The sequence below is a fragment of the Ranitomeya variabilis genome, chromosome 1, assembly GCF_051348905.1.
Source record: "Ranitomeya variabilis isolate aRanVar5 chromosome 1, aRanVar5.hap1, whole genome shotgun sequence".
Taxonomy (NCBI): Eukaryota; Metazoa; Chordata; class Amphibia; order Anura; family Dendrobatidae; genus Ranitomeya; species Ranitomeya variabilis.
Window position 1 is genome coordinate 225,419,527 of NC_135232.1, and position 22,772 is coordinate 225,442,298.

General features: G+C 44.7%; 1 protein-coding gene across 1 annotated transcript in view; it reads left to right on the forward strand.

Moving 5' to 3' along the window:
- Positions 1-22,772, forward strand: part of KNTC1 (kinetochore associated 1) — a 352,480-nt gene that overhangs the window by 323,345 nt on the left and 6,363 nt on the right. The window contains exons 60-63 of the mRNA XM_077293161.1: positions 1,809-1,938; positions 8,555-8,644; positions 9,542-9,687; positions 17,229-17,319. Of these exons, the coding sequence (XP_077149276.1) occupies positions 1,809-1,938; positions 8,555-8,644; positions 9,542-9,687; positions 17,229-17,319 (457 nt within the window). The remainder of the gene's footprint in view (positions 1-1,808; positions 1,939-8,554; positions 8,645-9,541; positions 9,688-17,228; positions 17,320-22,772) is intronic.

Sequence of the window (22,772 nt, forward strand, 5' to 3'; positions counted from 1 at the left end):
GGGGTCTCAGTGGTTTTACGTCCTCTGTTTTATAAAGTGAATTGATAGCCATCCAAGATATCGTCATTTGTGAGATGTGAATACTTTAGGAAATTTCAATTACTGAATTGTAGGAAAATACACTTCTGTTTTGTTTGTGTAACCACTTACTTGATTGCATATCTTGTTCTATCTCACTACGTTTTCTGTTTTGTAACCTTGTAAATAAAAATTTTAAAAAAGTAATAATAGTTTGGATCCAATTTGTAGTAAATGAATTATTAGTAACTTTAATAACAATGTAGGAAATTGACGCATTTTCTTGGTACAGAAACACATTCTTCCCGAATTTACTTAAAATGTGTTTTCCTGTCTTCATTAAAAGTTAGCAGTGAGATGCTGTAATAAGACATATTGGCTCCCAGAATCTGTAGTCCATTGGTCACGTGACTCTGAAGGCCACATATTGGCTGCTGAGTAAGGTGATTGGTGGTTGATGTCACGGCCGCCTCTCCTCTCACCGTATCTGCTGCCGGGTCCACCGCCGCTCCAGCTCATATTTACCTGCTCCGGCGCGCTCCTCCTGTTCCTCCATCTGCCGGATCCGCCGCCGTCTCCTCCGCTTCTTCTCACCCACGGCAGAGCGCTCCTCCTGTTCCTCCAGCTGCCGGGTCCACCGTCGTCTCCTCCACTTCTTCTCACCCACGGCGGCGCGCTTCACCTGCAGGCGCACGTCCTCTATCTGGTTCTCGGCGGGTGCGCATGAGCACTCCTCGCTCCAGCACCCCTCTGCGCACGCGCACCTCTCTTTCCTGAACTACAGGCGCTTCATACCTTTTCTCTATGATCCTGGGGAAACTCTGACCCGGAAGTCCTTCAGCACGTCATGTATATAAGGTAATTCCTTCCTCTGCTCTTTGTTTGTCATTTGTGTTTCTGTGACGCAGGTCCACTTACGTCTCTGCGTTGCCTCTCCAGAGTCTCTGCTTTGTTCAGTTAGCCTTGCTTTGCTGCCTTTCCTAGGCTTCCTTGTCCTGTCCAGTCTTCCTAGTGTGTTCCCCGTATTCCGTCCGTCTGGCGTCTCTGTCCTGTCCCGCTTCCTTGGTGTCCCCTCTTCCCAGTGCTCCCTTGGTTTCACCTGTACCCTGCTCGTACCAATCAGTACTACATCTTACCCCCCTCTGTCCATCCTTCGCTTAGCATCTTTATTTAGTACCTCCTTCTACCTGTTTCCGGGTCCCAGCTTCTGCGGCAATAGTCTCCCTTGGGCCTGCCCCTAACGCTCCCTGTATAGGGGGGTGGTCTACCTGTCAGCTCACCCTTGGGAGGTTTGTTGTCGTGGATCTGAGGGTTCACTCTTAAGTTCCTTAAAACCTCACAGTTGAGATGTAATTTCTACCGTGCCGTTGGAGTGGAGGTCTAGTGGTACATGTGTTAGGCCTCCTTCAATCAAATACAATTCCACAATTTTTTGCTTGTTAAAAATTTTATTGTGTTTTCATAGTGTTTTCTACAGGTATTTTTAGTTGTTTTATTATGTTACATTTGTAACAAGTTTTTTCTTATGTTTTGCTAGTCCTATCGAAAAGCCCATGTGAAAAATAGCAGGGAAAAACATCATACCGAAAGCATGCTGGGTTTTGTGGAAAAAACAAAATACCACATCAAAAACCAGTGTTTTCTGGTGCTTCATATTTCACAATAGATACTCATTTAACATCTGGATGTGGTGTTTTAGGCAGAGATGGGGGAAAATTGTGGCATGAAGATGTTTTTTTCCTAAAAATGCTGTTTAAAAAGACTTTAACATTTTATTTCTCTTTTTGAAGGTGCCCTGTTCTTGCTGACCTGGACCTCGTAGGAATTGCTAAACAATATGCCCAAATTGATCTCCCTTCATTTACTTTGGGTTGTCTTTTGTTAATCCCATATGTGGAAAAAAGAGAACAACAAATTCAGGTGAATCATCTAAACTGACATTATTTTTGATCGTCCCAAATAATTTTTTTTTTTTGCTCTGCAGCAAAAGGCTAAGCTGGCCATGACAGTCGAGCAGCATGATCATTGAAGTCAGTTGAATAATATGTGCTGACAAATCTATTTACTGTTTTGCAGTCATGATCAGTGCATGCTTACGCTTCAGCGATGAAGAGCAAGAAAATCTCTGATCTCCCCCAATAAGTGAATGAAGCTTTGTTGGCAAATACAAGTGCTTCTCACTAAATTAGAATATCATCAAAAAGTTAATATATTTCAGTTCTTCAATACAAAAAGTGAAACTCATATATTATATAGAGTCATTACAAACGGAGTGATCTTTTCCAAGTGTTTTTTTCTGTTAATGTTAATGATTATGGCTTACAGCCAATGAAAACCCAAAAGTCATTATCTCAGTAAATTAGAATACTTTATAACACCAGCTTGAAAAATTATTTTAAAATCCGAAATCTTGGTCTACTGAAATGTATGTTCAGTAAATGCACTCAATACTTGGTCAGGGCTCCTTTTGCATCAGTTAATGCATCAATGTGGCGTGGCATGGAGGCGATCAGTCTGTGGCACTGCTGACGTGTTATGGGAGCCCAGATTGCTTTGATAACAGCCTTCAGCTCGTCTACATTGTGGGGTCTGGTGTCTCTCATCTTCCTCTTGACAATACCTCATAGATTCTCTATGGGGTTAAGGGCAGGTGATTTTACTGGCCAATCAAGCACAGTGATGCTGTTGTTTTTAAACCAGGTATTGGTAGTTTTGGCAGTGTGGACAGGTATCAAGTCCTGCTGGAGAATGAAATCTCCGTCTCCAAAAAGCTTGTCGGCAGAGGGAAGCATGAAGTGCTCTAAAATTTCCTAGTAAACGGCTGTGCTGACTTTGGTCTTGGTAAACACGGTGGACCTACACCAGCAGATGACATGACTCCCCAAACCATCACTGATTGTGGAAACTTCACACTAGACCTCAAGCAGCTTGGATTGTGTACCTCTCCACTGTTCCTCCAGACTCTGGGACCTTGATTTCCAAATGAAATGCAAAATTTACTTTAATCTGAAAACAACACCTTGGACCACTGAGCAACAGTCCAGTTCTTTTTCTCCTTGGCCCAAATAAGAAGCTTCTGGCATTGTCTATTGGTCATGAGTGGCTTGACACAAGGAATACGACTCTTGTAGCTCATATCCTGGATACGTCTGTGTGTGGTGGCTCGTGAAGCAATGATTCCAGCAGCAGTCCACTCCTTGTGAATCTCCCCCAAATTTTGAATGGCCTTTTCTTAACAATCTTTTAAAGGCTGCGGTTATCCCGGTTGCTTGTGCACCTTTTTCTCCCACACTTTTTCCTTCCGCTCAACTTTCCATTAATATGCTTGGATGCAGCACTCTGTGAACAGCCAGCTTCTTTAGCAATGACCTTTTGTGGCTTACTCTCCTTGTGGAGTTTGTCAATGACTGCCTTCTGGACATCTGACAAGTCAGCAGTCTTCACCATGATTGTGGAGCCTACTGAAACAGACTAAGGCACCTTTTTAAACGCTTAGGAAGCCTTTGCAGGTGTATTTTGTTAATTATTCTAATTTACTGAGATAATGACTTTTGGGTTTTCATTGGCTGTAAGCCATAATCATCAACATTAACAGAAATAAACATCCCAGTCCTGGTACGCATATAGTCCCATTCTTATTCTGATATGATTGATTGGCCCCATCCAGTTCCTGGTATGATTGATTGGCCCCATCCAGTTCCTGGTATGATTGACTGGCCCCATCCAGTTCCTGGTATGATTGACTGGCCCCATCCAGTTCCTGGTATGATTGATTGGCCCCATCCGGTTCCTGGTATGATTGATTGGCCCCATCCAGTTCCTGGTATGATTGATTGGCCCCATCCAGTTCCTGGTATGATTGGCCCCATCCCCTTGCTGGTATGATTGATTGGCCCCATCCCCTTGCTGGAATGATTGGCCCCATCCCAGTCCTGGTATCCATGGCCCCATCAGAAAAGATTAAAAAAACAAACCTCTACTCTTACCTTCCTCCTCTCCCTCGCAGTCGCAGCGTCCTGCTCCGGTGCCAGCAGCTGCATAATGCTTGTAAGCAGTGCGTGGAAAGGGACATCATACGCTGCTCACAAGCAGAGCATAGCTTCTGGAATACTCACCGGGACCGTTCATCAGAGATCGCGGTGAGTATCCATTCCTCTTCAGTGGCGCGCACTGTCAGCCAGCGGCTTCCTGCTGCTGCCGACGGTCACTTGTGCCGATACTTAAGAGAAATGAATATTCATTTCTCTTAAGTATCGGCACACGTGACCGCCGGCAGCAGCAGGAAAGCCCCGGCTGACACTGTGCACTGCTGATGAAGAATGAATACTCACCGCTCTCTGCGATGAACGGTATATATACAGTGCCTACAAGTAGTATTCAACCCCCTGCAGATTTAGCAGGTTTACACATTTGGAATTAACTTGGCATTGTGACATTTGGACTGTAGATCAGCCTGGAAGTGTGAAATGCACTGCAGCAAAAAAGAATGTTATTTCTTTGTTTATTTTTTTAAAATTGTGAAAAGTCTTTTCAGAGGGTCATTTATTATTCAACCACTCAACCCACCAGAATTCTGTTTGGTTCCCCTAAAGTATTAAGAAGTAGTTCAGGCACAAAGAACAATGAGCTTCACATGTTTGGATTAATTATCTCTTTTTCCAGCCCTTTCTGACTATTTAAGACCCTCCCCAAATTTGTGAACAGCACTCAAACATGGTCAACATGGGAAAGACAAAGGAGCATTCCAAGGCCATCAGAGACAAGATCATGGAGGGTCACAAGGCTGGCAAGGGGTACAAAACCCTTTCCAAGGAGTTGGGCCTACCTGTCTCCACTGTTGGGAGCATCATCCGGAAGTGGAAGGCTTATGGAACTACTGTTAGCCTTCCACGGCCTGGACTGCCTTTGAAAGTTTCCTCCCGTGCCGAGGCCAGGCTTGTCCGAAGAGTCAAGGCTAACCCAAGGACAACAAGGAAGGAGCTCCGGGAAGATCTCATGGCAGTGGGGACATTGGTTTCAGTCAATACCATAAGTAACGTACTCCACCGCAATGGTCTCCGTTCCAGACGAGCCCGTAAGGTACCTTTACTTTCAAAGCGTCATGTCAAGGCTCGTCTACAGTTTGCTCATGATCACTTGGAGGACTCTGAGACTGACTGGTTCAAGGTTCTCTGGGTCTGATGAGACCAAGATCGAGATCTTTGGTGCCAACCACACACGTGACGTTTGGAGACTGGATGGCACTGCATACGACCCCAAGAATACCATCCCTACAGTCAAGCATGGTGGTGGCAGCATCATGCTGTGGGGCTGTTTCTCAGCCAAGGGGCCTGGCCATCTGGTCCGCATCCATGGGAAGATGGATAGCACGGCCTACCTGGAGATTTTGGCCAAGAACCTCCGCTCCTCCATCAAGGATCTTAAGATGGGTCGTCATTTCATCTTCCAACAAGACAACGACCCAAAGCACACAGCCAAGAAAACCAAGGCCTGGTTCAAGAGGCAAAAAATCAAGGTGTTGCAGTGGCCTAGTCAGTCTCCTGACCTTAACACAATTGAAAACTTGTGGAAGGAGCTCAAGGTTAAAGTCCACATGAGACACCCAAAGAACCTAGATAACTTGGAGAAGATCTGCATGGAGGAGTGGGCCAAGATAACTCCAGAGACCTGTGCCGGCCTGATCAGGTCTTATAAAAGACGATTATTAGCTGTAATTGCAAACAAAGGTTATTCCACAAAATATTAAACCTAGGGGTTGAATAATAATTGACCCACACTTTTATGTTTAAAATTTATAAAAATTTAACTGAGCAACAAAACTTTTTGGTTTGTAAGATTTATGCATCTGTTAATAAATCCTGCTCTTGTTTGAAGTTTGAAGGCTCTAACTTATTTGCATCTTATTAAATCTGCAGGGGGTTGAATACTGCTTTTAGGCACTGTATATATTTCCCTTTAGGGATGGGGGCAGTGTTCTGGATCACTGCGTTGAGAAACATGTGATGGTGTCTCCGCGGTGTTGGATGTTTTGATCTCCCCGAGGTCATTCATCCTCATGGTTATAGTCTTTTCACTAGGCACTGCTCCTAATAGCCAGTTTCCTACTCCACACTGATGAGGGGCAAATACCCCGAAACAGCTGTCTGTGGATGAATACTATGTTTTGGCATAGGTGGTTTTCCTTTATTGGATGCTGCCCTTCCCGTGGTTGTTCCTTCCCGGTGAAAGACCTGGCTATTCATTGCTTGCGTTGAGAAACACGTGATGGTGTCTCCGTGGCTTTTCTATATGCATTTGCATATTTCCCTTTAGGGATGGGGGCAGTATTCTGGATCACTGCGTTGAGAAACACGTGATGGTGTCTCCGCGGTGTTGGATGTTTTGATCTCCCCGAGGTCATTCATCCTTATGTTTATAGTGTTTCCAGTGGGTATTTTGGCAGCTGTGCTTTGCTTGTGAGCAGCGCATGATGTCCCTGCCATGCGCTGCTTACAAGCATTAAGCAGCTGCTGGCACCAGAGCAGGACGCTGCAACTGCGAGGGAGCGGAGGAAGGTAAGAGTAAATGTTTGTTTTTTTAAATCTTTTCTGATTGGGCCAATCATACCAGCAAGGGGATGGGGCCAATCAATCATACCAGGATGCCAGGAAGAAATGAATATTCATTGCCCTCCACACCCATGGGTGTGGAATGCAGTGCATATTCATTTCTCTTTGGCAGCGGGCATAGGAGTTAGCCAGAGTCACCGGCTCCTGCCTCTGTGACCCTCCGATATCACTCCCCCACTTCCCCACCATAGCCAGAGCCAATATATCCGGACTATAAGACGCACCTCCCATTTATTTTCCTCCACATTTTGGGAGGAAAAAAGTGCGTCTTATAGTCCGAAAAATACGGTATATTCCCTATTGAAATCTATGAAGTAAAGTGAAGAATAGGGAATGCAAAAGAAAAAAAATCTGGAAAGATGCCGATTTCCATTGTTAAAGGGGTACTGCGGGGAGATAAAAAAAATTGTACTGTCCCCGCCCTCATAAACTAGAAAAATGAGACTCCCAGAACACTTGTAATTCTGTGTGACAGGAGCTGATCCTCACTACTACTCCCTCCCATCTGGGACAATACGAACGTCACACAGTAGTGTGCAGCTCTGAGAAGAGGGGGTGTGGCCACGCCCTGTGCTCTCTACAGAGAAATGGCTATTATCAGGAGACTGGCTGATGATAACCTCATGGGGCTGCACACTGCTGTAATATCCCAGTTGGAAGGGTAAGGCTACTTTCACACTAGCGTCGTGCACTGCACGTCGCTATGCGTCGTTTTGTACAAAAAACGCATCCTGCAAAAGTGCTTGCAGGATGCGTTTTTTCTTGAATTAGCGACGCAGTGCAACGCATTGCCACACGTCGCAAGCGTCGTGCGACGGTTGCAACGTGTTGCGTCGGTCCGTCGCCACCAAAAAACGTTGCATGTAACGTTTTTTGGTGCGTCGAGACCGTCTTTTCCGACTGCGCATGCGCAGCCAGAACTCCGCCCCCGCACCTCACAATGGGGCAGTGGATGCCTTGAAAAACAGCATCCGCTGCCCACGTTGTGCGACGCTTTCACTGCTTGCGTCGGTACGTCGCAACGACGCAATTCGTCGTGCGTCGTACGACGCTAGTGTGAAAGTAGCCTAAGCAGTGAAAAGCACCTCAGGTCACACCAGCTTCCTGATTGTGCCCTTGTGTGCAGTCCAAGGTGAGGGGGCATGGCCTGATCCCTGCTAGTAGCCCTGCAGTGAAGTAGACCTTATCAGGTGGCTGGCTGCTACTAGAAGCAGAGGGGCAAGGCACGCCTCTTTACCACGGACTGCAGACAGGGGGCCAGTGTGACAGGAGCTGCTCTTCACTGCTCACCTGTCTCCATATGGGACATTACAGCAGTGTGCAGTCCCATGCTGTTACTATCCACCAGTCTCCTGATAATAGCTGTTTCTCTGCAGAGAACAGGGTTTTTTGTTGCACCCTCTCTTTTCAGGCTGGCTGTTACTTACAACAGGTAGCTGAAAACTGCTGTGTGACGTTTTGTCCCAGATGGGAGGGGGAAGAAGTGAGGCGCAGCTCCTGTCACCATGGAATTACAAGTGTTCTAAAGATAATAAAAGTGCATTTGGCATCTCATTGTAGGTTGTAAGCTCTTACGAGCAGGGACGTCATTATCTTTGCTTTATTTTATTGCTTTGTTTTATCTTTACCTTTGTTACTTATGACTGTATATGAACTGTTAAATTGTAAAGAGCTGCGGAATATGTTGGCGCTATATAAATAAATATTATTACTGTTGCTAAATCAGACTTTTCCTAGTGCAGATGGTACACTGGATTATATGGAATTAAGACAGTAATTGTAAGCACATTTGATTAGAAGAGTTGTATTTTTGTGTAATAAAAGAGAAAGATCTTTCTTTATAGATATGTTGTAATGGCCCTGTCAGGGTGCTAATAAGAATCATATGTTGGTGTTAATAGCTGGTATTTATTTGCCTTTTATTGTAGGGTTTTCTAAGTACCTACAGTCCAGAACCTGTTTTGCTTCAAGTGGAGGATTATATGAATACTGGAGAAATGGCTGGTGTGTCTTCACAGGCAAGTTATCTAGATGTAAACAGCATGAGCAACTTAATGATTGGCTGCAGTGGTGCGCTGTAGTCATGGCATCACTTTTGCAGCCCTTAAACATAGACCCGAGTAGTAATGAGGAATCACTTGAACAGTAAAGGAGAGTAACAGCTTTTTATTATGATTACTAGAAATAGGCCGATGCTATTGCATTGGGAGTGCGGTGAAATTAACATCTGTGTATACTACGTCACCTCTACTCTCCACGCAGGCGCAGTAACAGCCGCGTCGTTACCGCGCATGGGCGGGTAGAGCGCGCAGTTGTGGCTGTTACTGCACATGCGCGGGAATAGCGAAGACGTGTATGTCACTTGCGCAGGGGACAGCGGTCGAAAGTCCCAACTGGCGATTATTATATAGGATTATTATTATTTTAACCTAGTCTAGTTAATATATTGAAGAAGCAAATTCCGGGAAAAAAAAACCATGTGGGAATGCACACACGGCGTCAATAAGATACTGGTGGATCTGCCGAGGTTTTTCCAAAGCAAAGCTGGCTTTTTCCTGAAGCGGCCATACTGGCAGTTTTGCTTATGTTTTTGTGGTGTCTTTTTTTTTTCCTTATGATTTTAACTATATATTTATAGCGAGTGGCTAAGCCAAGTGTACATTGAACGTGCTGCTTCTTTTCACAATTTCCATACCCTGAGTTAATGGGATAGACAAGGTCTGAACATGTGCACAGCAATGTCGTTTTTACGCTTTTGCTGGGCTTTTTCAGGAAGATTACAGGCAGGATCCGTCTCAAACAGCGTCATTATGTAGAAAGCTTCGGAGTCTGGCTTCTATACTAGATGTTTTCTCAGTTGTCTGTCAAATTCACATAAAGATTTCCGTTTCACTTTTCTGTTACTTTTCTTGCAGATAAAAACAATAGTTTTAAACCATATGATTGAAAAGCAGCAGTTAGAAAAGTTCTTAAAAAGTAAATGCTATGATGTTGTGAAGATGCATATAGTTAATTCGAATCGTGTGAAAGAACTTGCAGTTTACTTTGTAGAGAGAAATTGGTAAGTCTTTGAATATTATGTAATTAGAGTTTTAGATTTACATAGGAGAGAATTACTGTACCTAGTTTAAAGTGAAAAATAAAATAGCAGCGCTTGCTTTTATTAAATTATCTCTGTGCGACTGCAGACTTGTGAATCCTCACATCACGTATACCCAGTTCCCCTCTTTGTCCAGGTTCAGACGGCCATACAAAGACTCTGGTTCTGTTTGCACATGCATATATCGAACGAGTGCAGGAGCTCCCTGCCATTTATATACGTTAGGGTGTGTTCACACTGGGCGTTTTTGCTGCATTTTTTTATGCTAATTTTCAGCTGCTTTTTTCAGTACCAGCAAAGCCTATGAGATTTCAGAAATCTCATGCACACACATTGGGTTTTTTGTCATAAGGATTTTGTGCTTTGCAGCGTTTTTTTTACATAAAGCATGTCACTTCTTTCAGCGTTTTTGCAGCGTTTTTAACCCATTGACTTGAATGGATGGTGAACAAATGCTGCAAATACGCAGGTTGACTTTTTTTTCAGCGTATTTGCTGCAGAAGAGTTAAGGACAGCCAGATGTGACCTCACACTCGGCTCTGCTACCTTTAGATGGCAGGCTGCATGATGCGTCCATACAGAATGTCATCCAGCAGAGCGGACCCGAACCTCATTCACTTGAATGGTGGGCCCGACAATATAGTGTTTGACACGCTGTCATAAGCATGACAGCACGGCAAACACCGCTTCTGTAGCCATCCCCGCCGGTCAGAGAGTCGCGGTTCCCACGCTGTCAAAAGGCAGCGTGACCACTCAGCTGTGATTAGAGGTATACAGTTTACCTCGGGTCATTGGTGTCAGCTGATGGGACTACTGCACCCATCATCTGACACCTGCTGCTGCTAGTAACAGTGAGAGCAGGAACAGATGATGGGAGTATTCATTAGCCGCTCCTGTGCTGTAAATAAATAATTTAAAAAAACAACCTTCGTGGATTCCCCCAAGTTTTTGATAACAAGCCAGGCAAAACTCACAGCTGGGGGCTGCAACCGTCAGCTTCAGTAAGGTTGGCTATCAAGAATAGAGGGGTCCCCACTCCGTTTTCTTAAATTATTTAAATAAATAATAATAAAAAAATTGACGAGGGGTCCCCCCATTTTTGATAACCAGCCTTGCTAAAGCAGACAGCTTGGACTGGTATTCTCTGCCTGGTAAGGGGCCATGGATATTGCCCCCCCAGCCTAAAAATAGCAGCCTGCAGCTGCCCAGAGAAGGCACATCTGTTAGATGCGCCAATTCTGGCGCTTTGCCCAGCTCTTCCCACTTGCCCTCTAGCGGTGGCAAGTGGAGTTCATATTTGTGGGTTTGATGTCACCTTTGTATTGTCGGGTGACATCAAGCCCCGAGGTAAGTAATGGAGAGGCGTCAATAAGACGCCCCCATTACTAACCCCATAGTCACATTGTAAGAAAACACAGACACCAAGAATAAAGTCCTTTAATTGAAAGAAAGACACAGACTCCTTTAATAATCTCAATTAAACCATACTTACGACCTCGCCTAATTCCACCGAAGCCCTTGTGCTCCTGTAATAAAGCAAAAATAAAAAACAACAATATCCCTCACCTCTCCGTCGTTCTGTCCCACTCCGTAATCCATTTCTGGGGCATAATTAGTTTTCAACTTGGACGGTGCCAAGAACCATTTGCGGCTGAGAACCATTGGCGAATGAGATGCTGTGAATGCGCAACCTCAGTGACTAGTGATGACGTCAATAAGGCTACGTTCCCAGCCGGGATGAACAGCGGTGACCTCGGTGAGATCCCCTCTAGCACCGTGAGAAAGTTGCACGGTGCAGAGGCGAATTCATAGGGGGAATTTTGCTGCGGTGAACTCGCCTCTGCACCGTCCGACTTTCTCACGGTGCTACCGGGGGTATCCTTTTTTTATTCATCACTTGGGTTTTTGTGGTGGGTTGTTTAATTACCCCCAAACTGCAAGAACTTCTAGAAGACAAAAGAAGAGCCAGGGGTGCTGATGACTTTCTTTGACCTTGACTTTCTACAAAGCCAGCTGACTTCAACTACAATGATCCTTTATGAGGGCTAGTAAAGAGCCAAAAGCTAAATATTTCATAAAATCGCAATATACTCACCATGAGTTACCAGGTTTTCAACAAACTCGTGGTTTATTTGAGTACAAACTGATGCTACTTTTCACTCAAATTGTTACACTAATAAAGACTAACGAAACATTGAAAAAGCACTGAATAATATGTCTTGGGCAAGTTGTATCGGAAACAATTATCAGGATAGAGTTAAAGTTCTTGATGTCTGGTCAGGTGAGCAGAATTCAAACGCCCAATGGGGTAGTGCTCTTTGTAGAACTCAAGACAATGCTGGTAAATAGACTCCTGAAGTTTCTCTATATACAGTACTACAGCTCACACAATATATATAATCACCCAGGTCTGCTACACAGATATTATAGCAAAAATGGGAGCTGGGATGTTTAGGCGGGCTGCGCTGCAGGAATAAAGATCTTTGGAACTCCAAAACGTTTTTCACCAATACCAACGTGTTTCTGCGCCAGACCAGCGCCTTTCTCAAGATATAAAAACTAAGTGAGACAGGCAACCGTCCAGCGCAGAAATTAATAAAAACCGCTTTGGAGGCTCTAGCAGCGTAGCCCGCCTAAACCTGCCAACTTCCATTTTTAAATTTACCTTTGTAAGAACCTTTTCCTCCAGCCATGGTACAGCATCAGCGGCTTTGCATGCCTTCAAAGGTGTTACCCCTGCACACAACACCTTTTAGGTGTTCTCCCATTGATTATACATTACATAGGTATTGCCCTATTTTGTGTGCGCTTCTGTCCCTCTCCAGAGCTTCACACTCACATTATATACACAGATTTGCAGCACGCACATTATAAACACACACAGTTTCGGCAGCTTTCACATTATACAGTTGTTCTCAAACGTTTACTTACCCTGGCAGAATTTTTGCTTTCTTGGCCTTTTTTCAGAGGATATGAATCATAACACCAAAACTTTTTCTCCAATCATGGTTAGTGGTTGGGTGAAACTATTTATTGTCAAATTACTGTGTTTTCTCTTTTTAAATCATAATGACAACCCAAAACATCCAAATGACCCTGATCAAAAGTTCACATACCCCATTTCTTAATACCATGTATTGACCCCTCTATCATCAATAACAGCTTGAAGTCTTTTGTGGTAGTTGTGGATAGGGTTCTTTATTTTCTTAGATGGTAAAGCTGCCCACTCTTCTTGGCAAAAAGCATCCAGTTCCTGTGCACTCCTGGGCTGTCTAGCATGAACTGCGCTTGAGATCTCCCCAGAGTGGCCCAATAATATTAAGGTCAGGAGACTGAGATGGCCACTCCAGAACCTTCACTTAGTTCTGTCTGTAGCCTATGGCAGGTCAACTTGGCCTTGTGTTTTGGATCGTTGTCATGTTGGAAACGTCCAAGTACGTCCCATGCTCAGCTTCCTGATAAGTGCAAATTTGTCTCCAGTATTTGCTGATAACGTGCTGCATTCATTTTTCCTTCAACGTTGACCAAGTTTTTTGTGCCTTTGTAGATCACACATCTTCAAAACATCAGCAATCCATCTCAATGCTTTACAGTAGGAATGGTGTTCCTTTCATCATAGGCCTTGTTGACCTCTCTCCAAATGTAACGTTTATGGTTGTGGTCAAAAAGTTAAATTTTGGTCTCATCATTCCAAATTACCTTGTTCCAGAAGTCTTGAGGCTTGTCTCTGTGCTTTTTGCATATTGTAGGCAAGATACTTTGTGGCATTTGTGCAGTAATGGCTTTCTTCTGGCGACTTGACCATGTAGCCCATTTTTCTTCAAGTGGCACACCGCTAGTTTTCAGAGAGTCCTGTAATTCAGCTGATGTTATTTGTGGGTCTTTCTTTGCATCCCGAACAATTTTCCTGGTACTTGTGGACGACATTTTTGTTGGTCTACCTGACCGTGTATTCGTTTTTACAGAGCCCATAATTTTCCATTTGTTAATCACAGTTTGAACACTGCTGACTGGCAGTATCAATTCCTCGGATATCTTTTTGTATCCCTTTCCTGTTTTATACAGTTCAACAACCTTTTCCTGTAGATCCGTTGACCATTCTTGTGCATTCCCCATGACCCACAGTTCTGCAGCATGCATATTATCTACACCTCCACAGGTTTGTAGCATGCATATTATCTACACCCCCACACGTCTGTAGCACACACATTATCTACACCACCCAGGCCTGCAGCACGCACATTATCTACACCCCCAAGTCTGCAGCACGCACATTATCAACACCTTCACAGGTCTGCAGCACGCAAATTATCTACAACTTTACAGGTCTGCAGTACGCACATTATCTACACCCCCACAGGTCTGCAGCACGCACATTATCTACACCCCCACAGGTCTGCAGCACGCACATTATCTACACCCCCACAGGTCTGCAGCACGCACATTATCTGCACCCCCACAGGTCTGCAGCACGCACATTATCTACACTCCTCACGTCTGCAGCACGCACATTATCTACACTCCTCACACGTCTGCAGCACGCACATTATCTACACTCCCCATAGGTCTGCAGCACGCACATTATCTACACTCCCCACAGATCTGCAGCACGCACATTATCTACACTCCCCACACGTCTGCAGCACGCACATTATCTACACTGCCCACAGGTCTGCAGCACGCACATTATCTACACTCCCCACACGTCTGCAGCACGCACATTATCTACACTCCCGACAGGTCTGCAGCACGCACATTATCTACACCCCCCACATGTCTGCACCACGCACATTATCTACACCCCCACAGGTCTGCAGCACGCACTTTATTTTCATCCCCATAGGTCTGCAGCACTCAGATTATGTACTGTATATAGCCTTTTCCCTATTATTTACCTCTTCCCATATATAAATAGTCCATTCTAATTGTCAAAAATGGGGGGAACCTCACACCTTTTTTTTTTATTTAAAGAATAATTTAAAAAAACAGCTTGAGGACCCCTCTATTCTTCATAACCAGTCTTGCTAAAGCTGACAGTTGATCGTTGCAGCCCACAGCTGTCAGTCTTGCCTGGCTGGTTATCAAAAATGCAGGGGAACCCATGCTGTTTTTTTTGTATATTATAGCGCAAGCGGCGGCACATGAATACTCCCATCAGCTGCCACCTCCTCTCGCTGTTATCAGCTGAATACAACTCTCAACAGCGTCCCCTGCTAGCACTGATCGCAGCGCAAGCAGGGGAGAATGATGAGAGCTGTCTTCAGCACCCAATGGTGGAGAACAGCGCAGACATTATCACTGCTTCCCAGGCGCCAGTACATGTGATACTGATGCGGCACACAGTTGCCACACGTATGCCACATGTATTACACATGTGCACTGATATCTCCAATACTGGTTTCTCCGGTACCGGAAATATCAGGACGTGCGAAAGGGCCCTTAAGCAGGATTTTTTCTTGCTGAAAAGTGTGTCTTATAGTTTGAGAAATATGCTGTATATGAACTAATAATCATCACAAAGGATAAGGTGCGCTGAAGTTTTAAAGTACTATGCAATTTTCTATTTTTTTGAAATGACTACTTATGTGGCTACATATTCACTTACTGTATGTCAAACTGAAATAAGGCTATGTTCAGCTGTTTGATGCAAATTTAATGCAGTGTTTTACAATACTAGCAAAGTCTATGAGATTTCAGAAATCTCATGCACACAGCTTGGTTTTTTTGACCTCCGTATTTTGTGCTTTGTATGTTTTTTTGCACAATAGAGCATGTCACTACTTTCAGGTTTTTTTCAGCGTTTTTCACCCATTGAAAGTGGTGATAAAACATGGGTATAAGGTTTTGCTGCTTTTTTGTGTGGAAAAAAGCAAGTACAGCAGTGTGTGAAATAGATTTATTTTTGTGATTTTCCCAAGTTTACCATTTCGTATTGGTCACCTGAGCTGTAAGTTGGAATTAGTAGAGTTTAACCCCTTAATAACCACCAATACATCTTTTAACTGACCTGAGATATAAGAGAATAGCCTCCCCATACAGGTGACAATCCAGCAGCGGTTGGCTGTACACTATAGCTGACAGCTTGCTGTATCAGCCACGATCAGTGTTTGCACCATCCAAATCTGTTTAACCCCTTAGATGCTGCTGTCAATAGCGACTACATCATTATAAATAGTTAACAGAGTGTAGGGGCTTCCTCTTTATCCCAGTTGGTGCCCTCCGATCATGATTTTGTGATCCTGATGTTTGTCATGGCAATTCACGACCAAATAGCGGCCTTAGAGTCTGACAGCTGTTGTAATCTGTTCAGAAGTTGCCGACATTTAGGTGGTAAAAATACACATTTTCATTTCTGTCATGCCACTTTGCATTAATTCCTGTAACGCACCTAAAGGGTTAATAAACTACCTGACTGCAGTTTTCAGTATGTCAGGGGGTGCTGTTTCTAAAATGGTATCACGTTTGGGGGTTTTCCAATATATAGAACCCCTAAAGGCACTTCAAACATGGATAAGTCCCTAAAAAAATAAATGATGTAAATTTCCTTGAAAAAATGAAAAATTGCTGCTACATTTTTGAACCTCCTAAAATGCTAACAAAATAAAATAGCATTTTACAAATGGTGCTGACATAAAGTAAACATGTGGGAAATGTCATTTATTAATGATTTGCTGTGGTATGACCATCTGGATTAAAGGGATAATCATTCAAATTTTGAAAATTGCTAATTTTGTAACAATTTTATAAAATTTTTAATATTTTTTATAAATAATCAAAAAACATATTGACCTAAATTTACCATTATCATAAAGTATAATGTGTCACGAAAAAACAGTGTCAAAATCACTGGGATTTTTTGAAGCGTTGCAGAGTTATTACCACTTAAAGTGACACTGGTCAGATTTCAAAAATGTGGCTCCGTCACTAAGGGGTTAATTAAATTAGTAGTGTGTACAAAGTAAAAATTGGCTGACCGTGGTCCAAGATTGAACATTGCCTGAGCAACTCAAAGGCCAACCAAAGTGAGAAAGTATACAGTGTACTACAAACTCAGTGCACTGCCAGTGTTTTAGGTAAATCATTCCAGACCAATTTACCGTACCTCCCCCATCTGTTAAATTTTTATGTGTATTTTTTAATGAACATATGTCTCGCACTGGTGACCTGTGTTCATGCTTCTGTGGTGGAAGCAAAGCTGAACTTTGGGATCCTGAAAAATGCGCCAAAACCTACTTTTTTGATGTTGCTTCTTTTCTGCCAAGAATGCAGGTTTTGCTGCAGGAAAAAACTCTTAGTGTAAACATAGCCTAAATTGCAGTTATTATTTTTTTTGGTCTAAATTTGATTTTGTTCCCTATACTATAAATTAATTATATTTCCAAATGCATAAAACCACACTTACTTCATTAAGATTGGTTATGTTTTTGTGCGAATACATTATTGTGTCATATTTTTATATTGCAATATGATTTCTTAGGAACTTTTCTTGCTATAATTTATAGTTGGGATGATGCTGCAGAGCTTGTAACAGAATATCTGAAGCGTCGTGGGAAACCTTTCCCAAGAAATGCAACATCCCTGGACATTGTAAAGGTAAAAATATAAATCCTAACTGTTACACACGTATTCACACAATTTTCTTTCTTCATGACTGTCGTGACGTGTGAGTGTGACTAGGGGTAACAAGATCAACTAGTCTGTCTAATATGATGATAATCTACCAATGTACATCACATGATCACAAATAATCACCCAAAACTGCCACCTGAAACATTAGTCTAAAATGGCTCCAGTGAGTTGAGAGAAAATTGCAAGATTTCTACATGTTAATGCAGATTGTGACGTGGGAAAAAAAACCTAAACCACGTTTACAGAAAGCCTTCATTTACTCCTGCACCACATAATCAAGCTTAGCACATAGCTTTGTTTAAGAATAGAAGACAGAACATATTATTTGTAGAGGAGAGGGATAGGGTACTGTCACACATTGAAATTTCCATCGCTACGACGTTACGATTCGTGACGTTCTAGCGATATCGTTACGATATCGCTGTGTCTGACACGCTACTGCGATCAGACACCCTGCTGAGAATCGTACGTCGTAGCAGATCGTTTGGAACTTTCTTTCGTCGCTTGATCACCCGCTGACATCGCTGGATCGTTGTGTGTGACAGCGATCCAGCGATGTCTTCGCTTGTAACCAGGGTAAACATCGGGTAACTAAGCGCAGGGCCGCGCTTAGTAACCCGATGTTTACCCTGGTTACAAGCGTAAACGTAAAAAAACAAACCGTACATGCTCACCCGTCGGTGTCCTTCAGGTCCCTTGCCGTCTGCTTCCTGCTCTGAGTGCCGGCCGGAAAGTGAGAGCAGATCACAGCGGTGCTGCGATCTGCTCTCACTGTACGGCTGCACTCAGAGCAGGAAGCAGACGGCAAGGGACCTGAAGGACACCGACGGGTGAGTATGTACTGTTTGTTTTTTTACATTTACGCTGGTAACCAGGGTAAACATCGGGTTACTAAGCGCGGCCCTGCGCTTAGTTACCCGATGTTTACCCTGGTTACCTGGGGACTTCGGCATCGCTCCAGCGCCGTGATTGCAACGTGTGACCGCAGTCTACGACGCTGGAGCGATGATTATACGACGCTGCGACGTCACGAATCGTGCCGTCGCAGCGATGAAAATTTCAATGTGTGACGGTACCCTAAGGGATCTTCACTGAAGTGATGAATGCAGTGGACATAGTGTAATGAGAACCAGGTGGGTGCCGATCCTGCTGGTGAACACAGCCTAAACAGTGGAAGAAAAAGGATCTCTCCTTCACACCAACAAGGTAAGTGAAATAATTCTCTTTATTCAGGCATAAGGTGCCAAGTAAAACCGGGAAAGGGAATTACAACACCTGACGCGTTTCTGGTGTAGTAATGCGCCCTTAGGCCGGGATCACAAATACGCGTGATACGGCCGAGTCTCGCAGGTGAAATCCCTCCTCTCGCGCCGGCACTTGGGAGCGGAGCGTGCAGCTCCAAGTGTTGCTGTGCGGCTGCACGCTCCGCTCCGGAGTGCCGGCACCAGAGGAGGGATTTCACCTGCGAGACTCGGCCGTATCTCGCGTATATGTGATCCCGGCCTTAGGCTACTTTCACACTAGCGTCGGGCTCGGTCCGTCGCAGTGCGTCGGGCCGAGGTCACCGACGCTAGCGTTGTCTCTGCCGCACAACGGGGGCAGCGGATGCATTTTTCCAGTGCATCCGCTGCCACATTGTGAGGTGCGGGGAGGTGGGGGCGGAGTTCCTGCCAAGCATGCGCGGTCGGAAAAAGTGGACCGTCGGGAGCAAAAAACGTTACATGTAACGTTTTTTGCTCCCGACGGTCCGCAACAACACGGCGCAACCGTCGCACGACGGTTGCGACGTGTGTCAATGCGTCGCAAATGCGTCGCTAATGTTTTCGGCAAAACGACGCATTGCGACGTATTGCAGTTAACGCCAGTGTGAAAGTAGCCTTAGTCATAGGCTATCAGTGGAGCAATGCAGGGAAGTAAGATAGTAACATAGTTTTTAAGGTTGAAGAAAGACTTTAAGTGCATCTAGTTCAACCCATATCCTAACCTAACATGTTGATCCAGAGGAAAAAAAAAACCCGTGTGGCATACAAGTAAGCTCCACATACATGGGGGAAAAAATTCCTTCCCAACTCCACATACGGTAATCAGACTAGTTCCCTGGATCAAAGCCCTGTCAAGGAATCTAGTGTATATAACCTGTAACATTATATTTTTCAAGAAAGGCATCCAGTCCCCTCTTAAATTTTAGTAGGGAATCATTCATTACAACATCATATGGCAGAGAGTTCCATAGTCTCACTGCTATTACAGTAAAGAATCCGCGTCTGTTATTATGCTTAAACTTTCTTTCCTCCAGACGTAGATGATGCCCCCTTGTCCCTGTCTCAGCAATAGCAATTACAATCCAATCCAAAAGGCCCAAGATAATGTGATTGTCCAAGCTCCATGTGTATAACACACCTACAAGAAATGCTAATTGTAAGGCTATGTGCGCACGTTGCTGAATTGCCACGGACATTTCCGTGTCAATTCCGCGACTCCCTGCCGCAGGTAAAACGCATGCGGAATTGGCACGCGTTTTCCTGCTAAATACTAGCGTTTTGCAAGCGTAATTAGCTTGCAGAATGCTAGCATTTTCCAAGCGATCTGTAGCATCGCTTGGAAAATTAATTGACAGGTTGGTCACACTTGTCACTTGTGTGACCAACTTTCTACTATTGATGCTGCCTATGCAGCATCAATAGTAAAAAGATATGTTAACCCCTTCCCAACCTATGACACAGCGTATGCGTCATGAAAGTCTGTGCCAATCCTACCTGTGACGCATATGCTGTGTCACAGAATGATCGCGTCCCTGCAGATCGGGTGAAAGGGTTAACTCCAATTTCACCCGATCTGCAGGGACAGGGGGAGTGGTTCTTTAGCCCAGGGGGGTGGCTTTGCCCCCACGTGGCTACAATCGCTCTGATTGGCTGTTGAAAGTGCAACAGCCAATTAGAGCAATTTGTAATATTTCACCTATGAAAGGTGGTGAAATATTACAATCCAGCCATGACCGATGCTGCTATATCATCGGCCATGGCTGGAAACCCTGATGTGCCCACCGCCACCGATCTCCTCTCCAGTCCTCCGTTCTGTGGTCCGCTCCCCTCCGTCCTCCTGTCCGCTCCCCCCACCCTCCTGTCCGCTCCCCCGTGCTCTGATCCATCCTCCCTGTGCTTCGATCCACCCCCCGTGCTCCCCCCCCACCCCCTCATACTTACCCGGCCTCCCGGTGTCCGTCCGTCTTCTCCATGGGTGCCGCCATCTTCCAAAATGGCGGGCGCATGCGCAGTGCGCCCGCCGAATCTGCCGGCTGGCAGATTCGTTCCATGTACATTTTGATCACTGTGATAAAACCTATCACAGTGATCAAAATAAAAAAAAATTGTAAATGAAACACCCCCCCCCCTTATCACCCCCATAGGTAGGGACAAGAATAAAATAAAGAAAATATTTTTTTTAATTTTTTTTTTCCACTAGGGTTAGGGTTAGAACTAGGGTTAGGGTAAGGCTATGCACACACATTCTGGTCCTCTGCGGATTTTTCCCGCAAAGCCGCTGCGGATTTATCACGGATTCACCGTGGTTTTTCTGCGGATTTCACTGCGGTTTTACAACTGCGGTTTTCTATTGGAGCAGTTGTAAAACCGCAGAAAGAAGTGACATGCTGCGGAATGTAAACCGCTGCGTTTCCGCACAGTTTTTTCCACAGCATGTGCACAGCGTTTTTTGTTTCCCATAGGTTTACATTGAACTATAAACTCATGGGAAACTGCTGCGGACCCGCAGCTGCGAAAACGCTGCGGATCTGCAGCGTTTTCCGCAGCGTGTGCACATAGCCTTATAATTAGGCTATGTGCACACCGTGCGGATTTGGCTGCAGATCCGCAGCGGATTGGCCGCTGCGGATCCGCAGCGGATTGGCCGCTGCGGATTCGTAGCAGTTTTCCATCAGGTTTACAGTTCCATGTAAACCTATGGAAAACCAAATCCGCTGTGTCCATGGTGCGGAAAATACCGCGCGGAAAAGCTGCGTTGTATTTTCCGCAGCATGTCAATTCTTTGTGCGGATTCCGCAGCGTTTTACACCTGTTCCTCAATAGGAATCCGCAGCTGAAATCCGCACAAAAAACACTGGAAATCCGCGGTAAATCCGCAGGTAAAACGCCGTGCCTTTTACCTGCAGATTTTTCAAAAATGGTGCGGAGAAATCTCACACGAATCCGCAACGTGGGCACATAGCCTTAGGGTTAGGGTTGGAATTAGGGCTAGGGTTGGAAATAGGGTTAAGATTAGGCTTGTGGTTAGGGTTATGGTTAGGGGTGTGTTGGTGTTAGGGTTGTGGTTAGGGCTGGGATTAGGGTTAGGGTTGGGGTTAGGGTTGTGGTTAGGGGTGTGTTGGGGTTAGGGTTATGGTTAGGGGTGTGTTGGGGTTAGGGTTGTGATTAGGGTTATGGCTAGAGTTGGGATTAGGGTTAGGGGTGTTTTGGGGTTAGTGTTGGAGTTAGAATTGAGGGGTTTCCACTGTTTAGGCACATCAGAGGTCTCCAAACGCAACATGGCGCCACCATTGATTCCAGCCAATCTTGCGTCCAAAAAGTCAAATGGTGCTCCATCCCTTCCGAGCCCCGACGTGCGCCCAAACAGTGGTTTACCCCCACATATGGGGTACCAGCATACTCGGGACAAACTGGGCAACAACTATTGGGGTCCAATTTCTCCTTTTACCCTTGTGAAAATAAAAAAATGCTTGCTAAAACATCATTTTTGAGGAAAGAAAAATGATTTTTTATTTTCACGGCTCTGCGTTGTAAACTTCTGTGAAGCACTTGGGGGTTCAAAGTGCTCACCACATATCTAGATAAGTTCCTTGGGGGATCTAGTTTCCAAAATGGTGTCACTTGTGGGGGGTTTCTACTGTTTAGGCACATCAGGGGCTCTGCAAACGTAACATTATGCCCGCAGACCATTCCATCAAAGTCTGCATTCCAAAACGTCACTACTTCCCTTCTGAGCCCCGACGTGTGCCCAAACAGTGGTTCCCCCCCACATATGGGGTATCAGCATACTCAGGACAAACTGGACAACAACTTTTAGGGTCCAATTTCTCCTGTTACTCTTGTGAAAATAAAAAATTGAGGGCTAAAAAATAATTTTTGAGGAAAGAAAAATTATTTTTTATTTTCACGGCTCTGCGTTATAAACTTCTGTGAAGCACTTGGGGGTTCAAAGTGGTCACCGCACATCTAGATTAGTTCCATGGGAGGTCTAGTTTACAAAATGGGGTCACATGTGGGGGAGCTCCAATGTTTAGGCACACAGGGTCTCTCCAAACGCGACATGATGTCCGCTAACGATTTTAGCTAATTTTTCATTCAAAAAGTCAAATGGCGCTCCTTCCCTTCCGAGCCCTGCCGTGTGCCCAAACAGTGGTT